Source organism: Corapipo altera, unplaced genomic scaffold, assembly GCF_003945725.1.
Source record: "Corapipo altera isolate COAL_440 unplaced genomic scaffold, ASM394572v1 180, whole genome shotgun sequence".
In the NCBI taxonomy this organism is placed as follows: Eukaryota; Metazoa; Chordata; class Aves; order Passeriformes; family Pipridae; genus Corapipo; species Corapipo altera.
The window spans coordinates 2,556,497-2,571,751 of record NW_020884915.1 but is presented as its reverse complement, the minus strand read 5'-3'; the positions used below and the strand labels follow the sequence as shown (position 1 = coordinate 2,571,751).

Sequence of the window (15,255 nt, the reverse complement as noted above, 5' to 3'; positions counted from 1 at the left end):
CCCATTCCAGGTTTTTACCAGGCTTTCCTATTGGTATTTTCACTCTTGCGCGTGGACTCAGAGTGTTTCACCACCAGGCATTAAACTTTCATGTTCCTTTCCCATTCTCACCATGCTAATTAAGAAGATATTCTTGTGTAATTATCTCTCCCTTCAGTGACTCATCATTTTCCTGGCTGATGGGGACAACCAGAGCAACCTGTGCTGTTCCCAGGGGAGGGCTGGACTGCCTGGGCAGGAGCTGGGATGTTAGAGGGGATGGAGGAGGGACAGAGGTCACCAGGAGGTGCAGAGGATGACAGTCAAATTCATCCACACCTCTGGCTGCTCCTACATTGAAAAATGAGAGTTCAAATGTGTTTGCAAGTTCAACAGTTGATCTGCATTAATTTGCTCTGCTCTGGAGGGACTCCTCCTGCAGGGCTCTGTGCAGCTCTGGGGATCCCGACATGGGAACCATGTGGATCTGCTGGAGCGAGTTCAGAGAGGCCACGGAGATGCTCCAAGGGCCGGAGCCCCTCTGCTCTGGAGCCAGGCTGGGAGAGTTGAGGGTGTTCACCTGGAGAAGAGAAGGATCCAGGGAGACCTGAGAGCCCCTTCCAGTGCTTAAAGGGGCTTCAGGAGAGCTGGAGAGGAACTTGGGACAAGGGTCTGGAGGGACAGGACAAAGGGAGAATGGCTTCCCTCTGCCAGACGGCAGGGTTAGATGGGATATTGGGAAGAAATTGTTGGGTGTGAGGGTGGTGAGGCCCTGGCCCAGGTTGCCCAGAGAAGCTGTGGCTGCCCCCGGATCTCTGGAAGTGTCCAAGGCCAGGCTGGATGGAGCTTGGAGCAACCTGGGATAGTGAAAGGTGTCCCTGCCCATGACAGGGGGTGGGACTGGATGGTCATTAAGGTCCCTTCCAACCCAAACCCTTCTGTGATTATGTGGTTTTTGTTTCATACCAAATTACCCTGACAATTTCCTCGGATATGAAATTCATCTTTTGAGTGTTGCAGCCCTGTCTGTTCACTGAAATTACTCCCCAAATGGTAGATAAACACCAAAATATGACCAAAGCCCTCAGCCACTTTCAGAACTGACTTTGTCAGAAGGCAGCAGAGCTGTGTGTTGGCTGCTGGACACCTGGAAGGGGCTGGATTTGCCAGTGTGGGTTTGATGTGTTTATGTGAGAAAAAGCAAAAATAGGTTTGTCTTTGCCAAGCAATGCACTTGGAGGTTATTTGAGTGTGTGTGAAAAGACACCATGAGAAAACTAGTTTTGTCTCCAGCTCTCCCGAGCGTTTCTGAACCGTCTGCAGCACCATGACTGTGGTGATGGACTGAGTTCCATCTGCAGCTCATCTTAGGCAGCCAGTTTAAAAAATTTATAATTCTGACTAGTGCTGGCACATCCCTTTGATTGATGACATCATTAGGGGACACAGGACTGAATGTGGGCTGTTGGATGTTTTCTTCCAGGCCCATCAATGGTTTGTTGTGTCGAGCGCTCGTTAGAGGCTATGGTGACAATTAATGTTCAGATTTCTGAGATGAGCCGTCCTGATTTCCATTTCATAGTAGTAAACATTGTCTTTGTGCAGCTCCAGCTTCTATTCTTGTCAGAGTTTGTTAGAAAGTACTTTTGATGTCCTGGAACAGCAGCTCTGGTGGCCTTTCCCTTTCATATTCGTGGAGTTTGCACATTCCTGACAGCTCCCATCAGGTGTCTTTGCATCATGTTGAAAATGTCCCACATGGGCCAAATCAGTTCTGGGGGAGTTCCATGGGAGAAAAGCACATTCCAGGAGTGCTTATCTGGTGGAGGTAGGGGATTAGCCTGTAACTAAGAGGGCTCAGAGCACACACAGATAACCTGGTGTCATTTGGGCTTTAATCTCAGTTGCTTGGACTGATGTGGAAAGAAATATTTAAAATTGAAAGTAATGCTGGTCTTAAAGGTAACAATAAAGGCTCTGTGCCTTAGAAAGGAGAGAAAATTCCTTCATATTCTCTTGGGCTGGGGCACAGAATAACCTTGGAAATGGCACTGAAAAGAGGAATTTAGAGTTTTATCAAACCACAGAAAGAATCACTTATTTTCTGAGTCATTCTGTGGGGTTTTCAAATTTTTAATGGTTTTTTTTTTTCATCAAAGACCAGAAAAGACCTGGAAATTATTAACAGGCTTTTAGCAGATATTTAGAGAGAGATGATGGACAAGAAGAACCTATTTATGGGATCTTACTGTATCTAGTAGCCATAGGAATGGGTTGGATTTGTAACTACAACACTTTGACACACCACAAGGAAAGATTTAACTTTCTTTTTGACACTTTTTACTTTTTCCATGGTTTGAGAGAGATCTGGTTGGTACAGCTCTTCTACTTTTATGAAACTTATTGGATTTTGGTGGGGTTTTTTTAAACATCACAGTATCTGAAAATACCACTCAGTGAAATTAAAACTCGGGGTTTAGCTGTGGTGCTCAGTGTAATGATTTTTTAAGAGATTTCTTCCTTGAGCAGAGTATTGACTTTCCAAATGCAAATCCTGATATTGTGTGATATTTTTAGGAGTGGTGTTTATTACCTTGCAAAGCCTTTAATGTCAGAGCAATTTTTAGATGAAGAACATGTTGCAAAAGCTTCAGTGCTAAACCCATGAAATTGGAAATGGAAACTTTTTGAGATGTTTCTTTGTTTTCTTAACAGAGTTTTGCATATTCACTAATGAATTTTAATGATGGAATTATATCTGCTACATTGTGTGGGGCTCTCAAGCAATATTATGTTTCGATAGCAAGAAATATGTTGCCTTTTCTTAAACAATTGCCTTCTTTACTTTTTTTTTTTCCAGGGGAGTTTTGTGGCCTGCATGACAGCCATTCTAAGGCAGATGGAGGACTATCACTATGCTCATTTAATCAAGACTTTTGGGAAGATGAGGTCGGATGTTGTGGTAAGTTTAACTTGTTTTATCTCTTCATAAAATAGTTCACCTTGTGTTTGTTTTTTTTTCCTGTTATTGGTCATTAAGTACCCTTGTGAAATGTCAACAAAATGTGCTTGGCATTATAGAATTAATATAAAAATCTTTATTAAAGCTCTGGAGCTGTTCAAAGCATGAGACACTGGATTTGAAGCAATTAAAGCATGAAAAAACAGTAGTGATGAGACTTTTGTTTAAGGAGAGAAGAATATTAAATAAAACTTACTTAGGAAAGGAACTTTCAGTGTTGAATCTTCCAGATGTCCTGCTTTCCTTTCTTTGAGTAGCTTTTACACAGAGATCTGCTCACTTTCCCTTTTATACAAACCATTTTAACCTTAGAGGTGCCCTTAGTTGTTAAATAAGCAATAATAATTGAAATTTGTCTTCTCAGAGTCGTTCAGTGGCCTGACTAAGGCAACAACCCAACTTAATTAAAGCATAATAGAAGGAGCTTATAGCTGAGGAGATAACTCTGTAATAACCTAAACTGTCTTTGCCATATGGCTGCAGAGGGGACACCAAACTCTTGGCTGAGCTTCATCAATTAGTGGTGACCCAAAGCTGCTCAGCTCTGTCCCATTCCCCACTTCAATCCTGGGAATGCTCCAGGCAGTCTCACCTGGATTTTAATCTTTATTCAGGTTCTCTTCCTTCCAGACCCAGCAGAACAAACCCCGGGTCTTTCCATTGTGTAAATTCTTTATGTTTGGACTTTCCAGTTAGTCATTAATTGTTGTTCTTCTTATTTCTACCCATATTCTGCCAGATTTGAGCTCTTTGCCCCATGCCAGTTTTCTGATAAGTTGCTAAAGCCTCTGTTTGCACCTGATCTGGCATCACTGAGTCACAGAGCTGATGATTCCAGAGGGTGAAGACAAAGTCCTGCTGCAAAGAGCTGCAGGTGGACATCACTACATGGAAAGGGCTTCCCAGTTACCCTGCTGTGGGATCTTGGAGCGTTTACATGGGTAGTCATTTGGTTTTCCACTAATAATAAAACGTTCCCAAACTAAATGTAGCCAGTGGAGTGAAAATACTGCTTTCTAGCAGACAGAAAAGACGTGAGTGTTAAGGTTTATCAAGCCAAATATTTCTCTATTTTTAAAGCACTTGGCTCTGGAAAAGGAAGTCTGATTGCAGGGTTTTACATGAGGAAAGGTGAAAGCAGTTTGCTCTGAAAACACGTTGAACCCAGGCAGCAAAGAAGTACCACACAGTCACTCACAGTGCCCTGCACTGGTGGGATGGGGAGGGGGGTCAGGGAGAGGTAGAACCTGTGGGTTGAGATAAGAATGGTTTCATAATTGAAAGAAAGTAAAATAAAATAAAAATAAAATTATTGTCAATGTAATAATGATGATAATTATGATGATGATGATAAAAATGGCAACTAAAAGAGGTAACAAACAGAAAGAGAGGAATAAAACCCCAGACAGACCCGTGCTGTCCAATAAAATGGCTCAGCACCCTCTGACAGATGCCAAGCCCGTCCCCCAGCAGTGATTGGCAGCTCCCAGCCAGTTCTCCCAGTTTAGTTGGGAAGAAACCCAGTTGATAGAGCAGGCATGATGTTCTGAGGTGTGGAATATCCCTCTGGCCAGTTCAGGTCACCTGTCCTGGCCATTCTCCTCCCCAGCTTCTCGTGCAGCTCCTCCCTGGCAGAGCCTGGGACACTGAAAAGTCCTTGACTCAGGGTAAGCCCAGCTCAGCAAAATTCCAAATATCAGTGTGTTAGCAACGTTACTTTGATCCTAACTCCCAAACACAGCTCTGTACCAGCTACTAGGAAGAAAATTAACTCCATCCCAGCCAAAATCAGGACAACATATAACAAAAACATGCAGAGAGAAAAGTGCTGCTTAGGAAATCTGGGATTTTTCTAATGGCAACGAAAGTGTTCTGTTTAAAATCTCTCTTTTTTGGTCTAAATTGCCTGCAAGGTGCTTCTGTAGGTCAGATCTTCCTTGTGAAAAACAGAATTAGTATATCTTTGAAATTTGGCAAGTGGTCTATTTATAATGGGTCCTTTTTAAGAGTTTGATTTATGTGCACTCAGTGCTCTGGGATTCAGGAGGAATCACTTCTTTCTTCTGTCCTGACTCTGAATATTCATCCTGCATGTTCTGGGGTTGTGGAGCTGGAATTGCTCTGGACTGTTAATATCGTATTTTCCATCAACATGTGAACTGTTTGACTCCCTGTTTTCCACTGTTGTAATCATTTGTTTTAGCAGGTTTTCAAATCCAAACTTGGTCAGTTGCTGCAACACTTCAATTAAATGTACTTTTTAAATGTTTTAATATTGTTGTGTAAATGATAATATGTGTTAATGGAAACTAAAGTACCTAGTAAGCTGGTAAAGTATTAAATGAGTAATGTGATAAGAGTAGAAAATGCCGCCTTAAACTGACTTTAAATATAATAAAAGAAGATGTGCAGGTATAATGGCAGAACATTGGTAATGCTATAAAAAAAGGAAACTTCAGTGAATAAACTGAATTTTCTTTCCTTTTTTTAAAGCACAAATAAAACTGATTGAGTCATCAGTGAGAACAAAAAGATGATACAACCCAGTTTCTGTGTTGAAGAGAAAAGCTGACACAACCTTTTCAGTGAGAGCCAAACCCAGGAATTTCTGTTCTCAGAAGTATTTCCTCACAGATGAGATTTCACTGTTACTGTGAAAGCCACCTGTTGGTCACTGGTTTCTGTTTCCCCATCAGAACTGAAGCTCTGTCACCTCCTTTACTGTTCTCAGTCCATGTTCCTCTCTTGGACCTCCTGTTTTCTTCTCTCCTCAGTGGTGGGATGTTGCTGAACTGGACTGGATGGTTTGGATGGGAAAAACACCTTTCCCTGCCTCTTCATTTGACATTTCTTGGGGTTTTCATTTCTTTATTCCAGCAGTTTTTTGTGAGCCACTGTCATTTGACTCACCCATTAGAGTTTAAATCCACAAGTCTTTTCATTTAGTCCCAGCATCCCTGGACATGGAGGTGATAATTGCACCTCCTATTCCAGAGTATTCAGTTGAATCACAAAGCAGTGATTTAGGACTGAAATTAGATTAAACCAAACAGAAATTAATAGGTTTTTCTTGAAAAAAAATGACAAGAAAAGTGAAGCTGTGGTTGCTTCTTTGCCGTGGGAGACCCTTAAATCTTTCTGTGCTCTTGCTCAGCCAAGAGATGGAACTGCTGGAGGAAACTTTATGGGCTGTGTGATGGTGGTGTCAGGTTTAGATTATTATAATGGTCATATTTGGCCTCAAAAGCCTTCTAAAGTGTGAGGCAGAATGCAATAAAACCAGGTTTTTTTATTCCTCTGCAGAATATAGTGTTTAGATTTATTAAGATATGTCCGTTCAAAGAGGAATTTCCAACTTTAAGGTCCCTTCCAACCCAAACCGGGCTGTAATTCTGTGATTCTGTGAAATCCAAACCTGTGATTCTGTTGTCATCCTGAGAGGAAACGTCAGCCAAGATCAGTGAGGTTATTTCTGGGACTAATTGATTTCTCTCCTCTTCTTACTTGATAAAAATTATTTTTATTTGAGACATATGTGGTATTAGTTGACAAAAAAAGTATGTTGAGGTTTTGCCACATGGAATATCTCAGAGTGAGCTTACTCAGTGGATGGGAATTGGGAAGGGTTCTTACCCATTCTGGATTAAGCTTCCTTGGGATATTAAATATGATTTGTATTTGTAGTTGGAGAGAGACCAGGAGTTGCAGCCCTTGCTCCTTTAATACAGGTTTTTATAATTTTTTTATATTCAGAAGAATTTGTTCTGCTTCCAGATATACTGAAAAAAGTAGATTCTACAGCAACCCAGGATGCCCTGGAAGTTTCCCTCTCCACTCCCACCCCCTAGAAAAGCCCTGGGTTTTGCTCATAACATGAGGTTAATTCATCCAAACCATTTGCTTTTCTATAAGAAAGATAAAATGGCAAAGAGAGCAATGTTCTGAATACATAAACCACAGATGAGCATGAGGAGCTTTATATTTGATCAATAATTAGCTCAGTTGTTAGAGAGCATTATTTAAAGTATCTGAGTGAACATGGGGTTATTAAAATGTAAATATTAGAAGATTAAAATGTAGAGCTGAATCAGCAAAGTAGGTCAGATCAGACGTGGCAGAACCTCCAGGGTCAGGAACGAGCCCCAATCATCAACAATGTAATTCCTCCACCAAAATACATGAAAAGTGAGCAGTAAAATCTGCAGTTGGATCTCTTACATGAAGGCAGATTTTACTGAGCTCCTGGAGAGCATCTGGCCTGAGTTTGGCTTTATACAGTGGTGACACCTCTTGGACCACGAGCAGTTCCAAAACACCATGATGTGGCTTAGTGGGCACATTGGTGTTTGGTCAAAGGTTGGACCTGATGATCTTGGGAGTCTTTCCTAAGCTTAATGATTCTGTGATTTTATGATTCATTGGGTAGCAGGAGCTGGGATGCAGAACATCCCAAAGCAGCCCTCATGCCGTGCATGTGGCAGAGCCCAAGACCCTGGAAGTTCATGTTGCTTCATGAAATCAGAGATGGAGAGAGAATGTTTGGGAGGAATGGAGTGACAGGACAAGGGGCAATGGCCTTAAACTGAAAGAGAGTAGGTTTAGTTTGGATATTGGGAAGAAATTCCTCCCTGTGAGGATGGGGAGGCCCTGGCACAGGTTGCCCAGAGAAGCTGTGGCTGCCCCATCCCTGGAAGTGTCCAAGGCCAGGTTGGACGGGGCTTGGAGCAACCTGGGCTAGTGGAAGGTGTCCTTGCCCATGACAGGGGGGGATCCAGATGGTGTTTAAGGTCCTTTCCAGCCCAACCATTCTATGATTCAATGATTTGTGATCCCAGTGTTGTGTCCTCAGGATCTCTGCAGCTCCCTGCATCCCTCTGACTGGGGATCTCTGAGCCAGGAAAAACATTTTAACAGAACAGTGAATCTGGAGATAAAATGTGATGAAGATACCATCTCTCACACATGGAGAAAGACTGATGAGAGCAGCAACTTCAGATTTGTTTCTCACTGAAAAGGTTACATAAAAAGCAGTCTTAGTTAAAAGTCCAGTGAATGTAACATTTTGGGGTTTTTTTTGTAGGCATTTGACATTTTAAAGATAGACGAGATAAATACCATTGCTGAGAAACTGAATCAAAGGGAAAATATTCTAACCTTGGAATAAAAGTTCATTTTTATCTCTGTGTGAAGTGGATCAAGGACTTTCTGCATTAAGTTCTTTTTCCCCTTTATCTCTCTCCCAGCATTTGATATTGCTCCAATTGTCAGATAGCAATTACAGATTCCCAAATTGTAGGAGATGATTTACATTGTAAAGTACATGAGGTTTCTGGTCCAAAGAAATGTTTGTTTATAGCTGTGTAGGAATAAATTGCTTTATACTGCTAAATTAACTTTTGTTCTGGGAGAGGTTGTCACTTGCAGAAGGAATTACTGTTGCTACCTTTAGGGAGAGTCTCTCCCAGTTTTGGGATGGCCAAACCATTGCTGTGCTCTACTCCATATCAGGATGATGGACACCACCACACTTAAGGATCCCATTTTGAGCTAGAACATGTATTTATTTTAATAAATAAATAATCTTGATTTCAGGAGGATATTCACAAAGGGAGGGAAAACTCATCAACTGACTCCAGAGAGTATTTTCAGTGTAATGATAAGATTTTAATGAATATTTGGCTTTTTTTTTTCCTTCTCTTTCCATGTCCCAGTGTGCTTTTAACAGCTTTCTGAGAGACCCCAGGCATGTGTCACAACATGTGTGTCACCATACAGGCTGCCCACAAAGGGACTGTGAGACTTCGTAGTATAGAAAATAATTATTATATATAAAAAATATAAGACCTATAATGTGTGTATAATGTATATATAGATATGTATAAAATTATTTTTTCCCAGATGTTACTCCCTTTGGGATAACTGATGAACCAGTGGTAGGTCCTGAGTCATCCCATGGGCTGTTACAGTATGGGATTAAAGTTGTTATAATTTCTGACAAGTTTAACTGGAATTATTGTAGGATTTATGGACATGATGTATAAATATGCTTTAGTAGGATTTAGGTGTGTTTTATATGAATAATGGCTTTTTTATGGAGCAGAACCCGAGGACACCTTTGGAGTGTGGTCATTAATAACTGCCACCATCCCGTGGATTTCTGTGATCCAGCAGAACAGCCTTCTCCAAATATTTTCTCTCTTTTTAGGATTTTCTGATGGAAACATTCATCATGTTCAAGAATCTCATCGGGAAGAATGTCTATCCCTTCGACTGGGTGATAATGAACATGATGCAGAATAAGTGAGTACGGAGGGAAAGGCTCCCTGGATTTCTGGGCTGGTTGGGTTTGTGTTGGAGCCGAAACCAGGGGGTTGCTTGGAAACAGTAAAACACAAAGCTGCAGCCAGGCTGGGCTGGGCTTTTCTCCTTCTCTGATGCAAAGAATTATTTAAGAACTGGCTTTGGAGGTGGCTGAGCAGTGTTTTAGTGACCTGTTTTAGGGGTCCCCAAATTAAGGGTGGCATCAGCCTGAGATCCCAGATTTTGGAGCCAACAGCAAATGCAGTAAAGGTTCTATACATACCTTATAATAATTAAATTTATTCTTCTCAGGATAAATGATATGTTTTCCATATGACCTCAAAACTAGTTAACTGTATGGAGTTGTATGCTTAGGAATATTTTCAGTGGTGTTAACAAAAAAGGGGATTTTAAACCCAGATTCCACCATCACAGGAATGCAAAGAAAGGCTACAAATGTCTGTAATGCTTGTTTTTTTCCTCAATAATTGCAGCTGTGTCATTATTTAGCATTCCTTTGTGCAGTGTTTTATGCTGGTGACATTTTATTAAGTGTGTCAAATGCTTTTATGTGTACTGAGATGAAAGTATAAGGCAAAAACATTATATTTACTAGTTGCCTGGAGAAATCTCGGCTGCGTTCACTGGTAGCGACCACGGCTATAAAGTTGTCAGCGTTTACTTCTATAAAATCCTGAACCACAGTTATAAAAATGCGCCGTAACTTTAATCTTGGTTTCTGAGGTCTCCTTAACCGCCTCCTAAAATTCATTCTGAATAAATACGAGGCAGGAGATTGAGCCATATTTTGGGGTCGTCTCACCGGTTTGGGATTGTCCCTCGTGTGTGGCCGCAGCTTGGGAAGCACCTGGTGTTTGAAATCAGGAGCCCTTGGAGAGCAGCTCATGAGGAACATCTAAAGCCCCTTGGGTTTCTTTCTTTTTTTAGTAATTTCCAAAGTGATTTTACTTCTCCAGCTGTCTCAGGAGCCTTGTTGCAGGTGCTTGGGAAACCCTCACAGTGTGTTACCTGTGTCCTTTGGAACAGGAGAACCCCTCTGGGCTCGGGGGGATTCTGTGGGAGATTGAAATACGGTTGGGAAGATCTGTGTTTGGATGCTCTTAATACCTTGACTGGCATAAATAAGCAGACATGTGGCAATTACGGTGGTATGAATAATATTGCAAAGAGGATTCCTTAAATTAGCCAGTCCTGGGGTCCCCAGAACAGGAAGGATGTGGAGCTGCTGGAGCGAGTCAGAGGAGGCCACGGAGATACTCCAAGGGCTGGAGCCCTTCTGCTCTGGAGCCAGGCCAGGAGAGCTGGGGGTGTTCACCTGGGGGAGAGAAGGCCCCAGGGAGACCTGAGAGCCCCTTCCAGTGCCTGAAGGGGCTCCAAGAGGCTGGAGAGGCACTTGAGAAAAGGGCCTGGAGCGACAGGACAAGAGGGAATGGCTTCTCACTGCCAGAGAGCAGGGTTGGATGGGATATTGGGAAGGAATTGTTGGCTGTGGAGGTGGTGAGGCCTTGGCCCAGGTTGCCCAGAGAAGCTGTGGCTGCCCCTGGATCCCTGGAAGTGTCCAAGGCCAGGTTGGATGGGGCTTGGAGTAACCTGGGCTAGTGGAAGGTGTCCCTGCCCACGGCAGGGGGTGGAACTGGATGGGCTTTAAGGTCCCTTCCAACCCAAACCACTCTGTGATTGCGTTATCTTCACACTATTGCCAAATGACCTCTCAGTGTTCATTTGGGTGGGGATTTGACCTTGATTTTTATTTTAAACTATGAAATTATGGTCATACAAATGAAAGAGCAAAGGGGCAAAAAGAGCCTCTCCCTCACCATTGGTTTTTCCTTGAAGCACAAAGGGCACCTTTCCCCAGGCAGTTCCCCGCTCTGAAAATTCGGGGCAATACAAAGTGTGGTGCAGAGATCCACAGTCAGGGCTGGGGCTCGGACTTCTGATCCTTAAAAATAGTCTTGTCTTTATCCCACACTGAACATCAAGTCCTGAAGAAGCAAAGATGGGATGTGTTGTTAAGATCTTAGATTCTTCCTGACTAACCTCGGTGCCTGTAGAATATCTAAGTAGTATTTAAAGTTAAAAACTTTCTCAAGTCTCTGTGTTGCTGATGAATATCTGCAGAAGTGCTGAAGGGGGTTGTTCATCCCTAATTCCCTCGTTCATTTTCATTGCACCGGCTCGGTTGGAAATGCTCCTGAATTGATTTCCTTGCTTTTCATTTTTCCTGTTGAAGTTAATGTGGTTTCCAAAACCAGAAAGCTGCACTGTAAAATACCTCTCTTTGTCCATCTGCTCTGTTTATTTTCACCCCTATAAACTTTTATTGAAGAAAAGGAGACAAAATTTAAGAACAAATTCTGCCTTTTAAAACTGCAGCATCTTCTCAATAGAAATAACTTGGAATGTGCAGTTTTGGGTCGTTCTTGGAATCATGTCCTGCAGGTCGAGTATTTCTGTGCCATGAGCCAAAGAAAGTGAGTTACATTTTAACTATATCCACAATTTCATTGATGTCCCTGCATGGAATTTATCTATTAGTGTGAAACCACAGGAAAAAAATAAAAATAGCTGGAAGAGAGCCCCCTCTTAGAGAGATCAGACTCTTAGGAGGTATCTCACCTTTGTGGCAGAGAGAGCTCAGGCAGCTCCTCTCCATGCAGTGGTTTCCTTCCAGATTAAAATACAGTGGATTAAGCAGTGGATTAAAATATTCTGGCTGAGATGAAGTTGTAGCTATGGGGAAAGAGGGGAAATGGAGAAATGTGTGAGAACAACTGGAATCCAGGGAATATTTGCAAATATAAGTTTAGTTAAAATTTAGTATTACAATTTTTTGAACTTCACTAGCGGGATGAATATATATAGATATGTATATTATATATTTCATGCTGGAATGAATACAGAAAATCCTCATATCCAGTGAGGTAATTGTTCCTTTTTTGGTAAAATATTTACTGATTATTCTCTAATTTAATTTAACCAACATTTATCACTTTAGCAAAGCAATTCATTGATTAAGAATCCAAGGTTTTGGTGTCACCAATCTCATGGAATCCCTTGGTTTGCCACCATTGTGTTCAAGGTGACATTGGTTTGCAGATGGCTGGTAAACATTTTTGGGGTAAAAGAGTTTTTTTTGAGAGTAAAAGAAGAGAATGTTCAAACTGATGCAATGGTTTTTCCTTTCAGTGTCAAATTTTGGTCCAAATCAACTGCTGCTTTACTGTGAACAACAATATCCAAATAACAGGGATGGAAAAATTCCCTGATGAGAGGGTGACAGAGATAGATAATGGATCATAGAATGACATGTAGATATATACGTAATAGAGATAATATAGATAAGAGACTACAGAGCATGTGTTTGAAACAGCTGCTTCTAAGGAGAACTTGGAAATAGCTTGTAATTTTATTTAAGATACTTGTCCACCTTTAAATTACAGCTGTTGTAAGGTTTGGATGTGCCCACATTTTCAGGATGAGTTAGTCCTCTTAAGGTAAAGGTATAACATCTGTATTTAATAGTTTCAAGGAATCAGGTTTTCCTGTTTTTCAGGATAGGGCTGGGAAGTGCTTTGGAGGCAGATTCTTCATTCCAGGCATCTCCTGCAGGAGAACACACTCGAGGAGTTTTAAATGTGAAAGGAGTTAAAGCAAAAGGCAGGGACTTTGTATTGTTTACCTTTCCCCCTTCTAAATCATGTTTCTGAAATGTTTCAGGAATTGTTTTTAACTTTTGTCAGAAGCTGACAAGCCCAACTTAGGTTCCTCCTAAACACATAACTCACAACATGAAAGCAATTCCTCTCTACGCTTTCGTAAATGAAAATAATTTAGTCTTTGGTCTTACTTTTGGCATTTGAGACAATCAGTTCCTTTGGTAGACCTTATGATATATTAATTTGTAGCTACTACTTTCATCTGCAGCTGTTCCACTGGAAGCTGAGTTGCCTATGAAAAAGGAATTTGATGTTTTCTGTTCTATTTTTTGTTTCTAATGTCCACATTTACATAAAATACCTGTTTGTTTTGCCTTTTGAAGTCGGAGAAAAAGGGATGAGATGCTTCTCAGTGAAAATGAGGTTTCTTGTGCCTACTAATTTTTCTTCCAGAGGAAATATATCTGGCCCTGAGGAGGGAATGTAGTGGGCGTTCCTTGCTTCCCTCCAGTGCGATATTGGCTTTGCAGGGTGCTGGGGGTTTGTTTCCTCCTGGAAACTTGGTGGTTGTGGTTTAGTCTCAGATAGCAACTAAAATACCAATAACCAGTCACTCTTTACCCCCAGCAGGAGGAGGGGAAGAGAACTGAAAGGTGAAAAGTGAGAAGGTTTGAGATAAGAGCACAGAATCCTAAAATGCTTTGGGTTGGAAGGGACCTTAAAGCTCATCCAGTTCCACCTCTGTCATGGGCAGGGACACTTCCACTAGCCCAGGTTGCTCCAAGCCCCATCCAACCTGGCCTTGCACACTTGCAGGGATGGGGCAGCCACAGCTTCTCTGGGCAACCTGTGCCAGGGCCTCACCACCCTCAGAGGGAAGAATTCCTTCCCAATATCCTATCTAACCCTGTCCTCTGGCAGTGGGAAGCCATTCACTCTCCTCCCTCCATTTATTAGTTGAAATAAAATGCAATAATGTATAATAATAATAATAATCACAGTAACAACGAATGTAATTTAAATGAAAATAGCAAAGAGAAAAGCAAATGAAAACAGTTGCTCATCACCAACTGACTGATTCCCAGCCAGGCCTTGAGGAGCCACCCCCTCCAACATCCCACCCAACTCCATGTGCTGAGTATGATTCCACATGATCATTTGGGATCAGCTGTCCTGGCTGTGTCCCTTCCCAACTCCTTGTGCTCCCCCAGCCTCTCCCTGGTGGGCTGAGGAGAAGGAAAGGCCTTGTCTCTGTGCAAGCCCTGCTCAACCATAACAGAAACATCCCTGTGTTATCCACCCTGTTCCCTGCACAAATCCAAACCACAGCTCCACACCAGCTACCGGGAAGAAAATTAACTCTACCTCAGCCAGAAACTTCATTAATTTTCTGTGTAAAAACCAAAAAACATCTTGCAAAGAGGAGGATGCAGGATGAGGGAGAGAACACCGGATAAACATGTACCTTTTTACTGTTCCAGAGTGTTTATTTTTGGAGCTTCCAGGGAAATGTGGGCTTTTCTGCTCCCTGGTTGTCATAGCAGTACCTGTCAGATCTATCCTGTGCTCTCAGAATTAACTCCAGTGATGGCTGTGACCATCCATCAATAGTGGGCAAACACTGACGTGCTGCAGCAACTGGGGCAAGTTTTGCGTAACTCGGAGCCTTAAAATCTAGTCCAGGCTTCAGCAGCCTGGGAGTTATTCTTCCTGACAAGTAACCCAAAGCCAAAATAAAATTGGGGTTTAGATTATGGAAATTTGGTTTAATTGCAGTATTCTGCTGGGTTTTATACAAGCTTATTGAAAAAGAAACAAAACCAAACCCGCTGATGGTTTTAATAAATGTATGAAAATGGGCTCTTTGCACTTACATAATTGACCGGTCAAGTTGCATTCATCAAATAAGTGCAAGTGCAGAAGCCCTTGTTTAAAAATCCATCCCAAGTTCCTGATGGATGAGGTGTAGTTTTCATAACAGGGAAAAAGAGACCAAGAAGATGATAAAGATTCTGGATTGAAAACTGCAGGAAAAGCAGGGACACAGAATTCTGAGGTTTATCAAGTAATGTTAGGTGTGTGGGGCTGGGGTGGAGGAAGCAGAAAAAAATCTTTAAAGTCATTGTTTTGTTTTCCAAACCACTGCATGGGTTCAAGCCTGTGTTAGTTCCATGTTCAAAGATATTATTAATGGCTTCAATTTGCTCCAGGAGAGGTCTAGGTTGGATATTAGGGAATATTTTTTCATGGAAAGGGTGGAACAGGCTGTCCAGG

General features: G+C 41.8%; 1 protein-coding gene across 2 annotated transcripts in view; it reads left to right on the top strand.

The window, feature by feature from the left end:
- Positions 1–15,255, top strand: part of DOCK1 (dedicator of cytokinesis 1) — a 280,476-nt gene that overhangs the window by 151,005 nt on the left and 114,216 nt on the right. For both annotated transcript variants that reach the window (XM_027655183.1, XM_027655182.1), the window contains exons 28-29: positions 2,840–2,941; positions 9,207–9,301. In XM_027655183.1, coding sequence (XP_027510984.1) covers positions 2,840–2,941; positions 9,207–9,301 — 197 coding nt within the window. The remainder of the gene's footprint in view (positions 1–2,839; positions 2,942–9,206; positions 9,302–15,255) is intronic.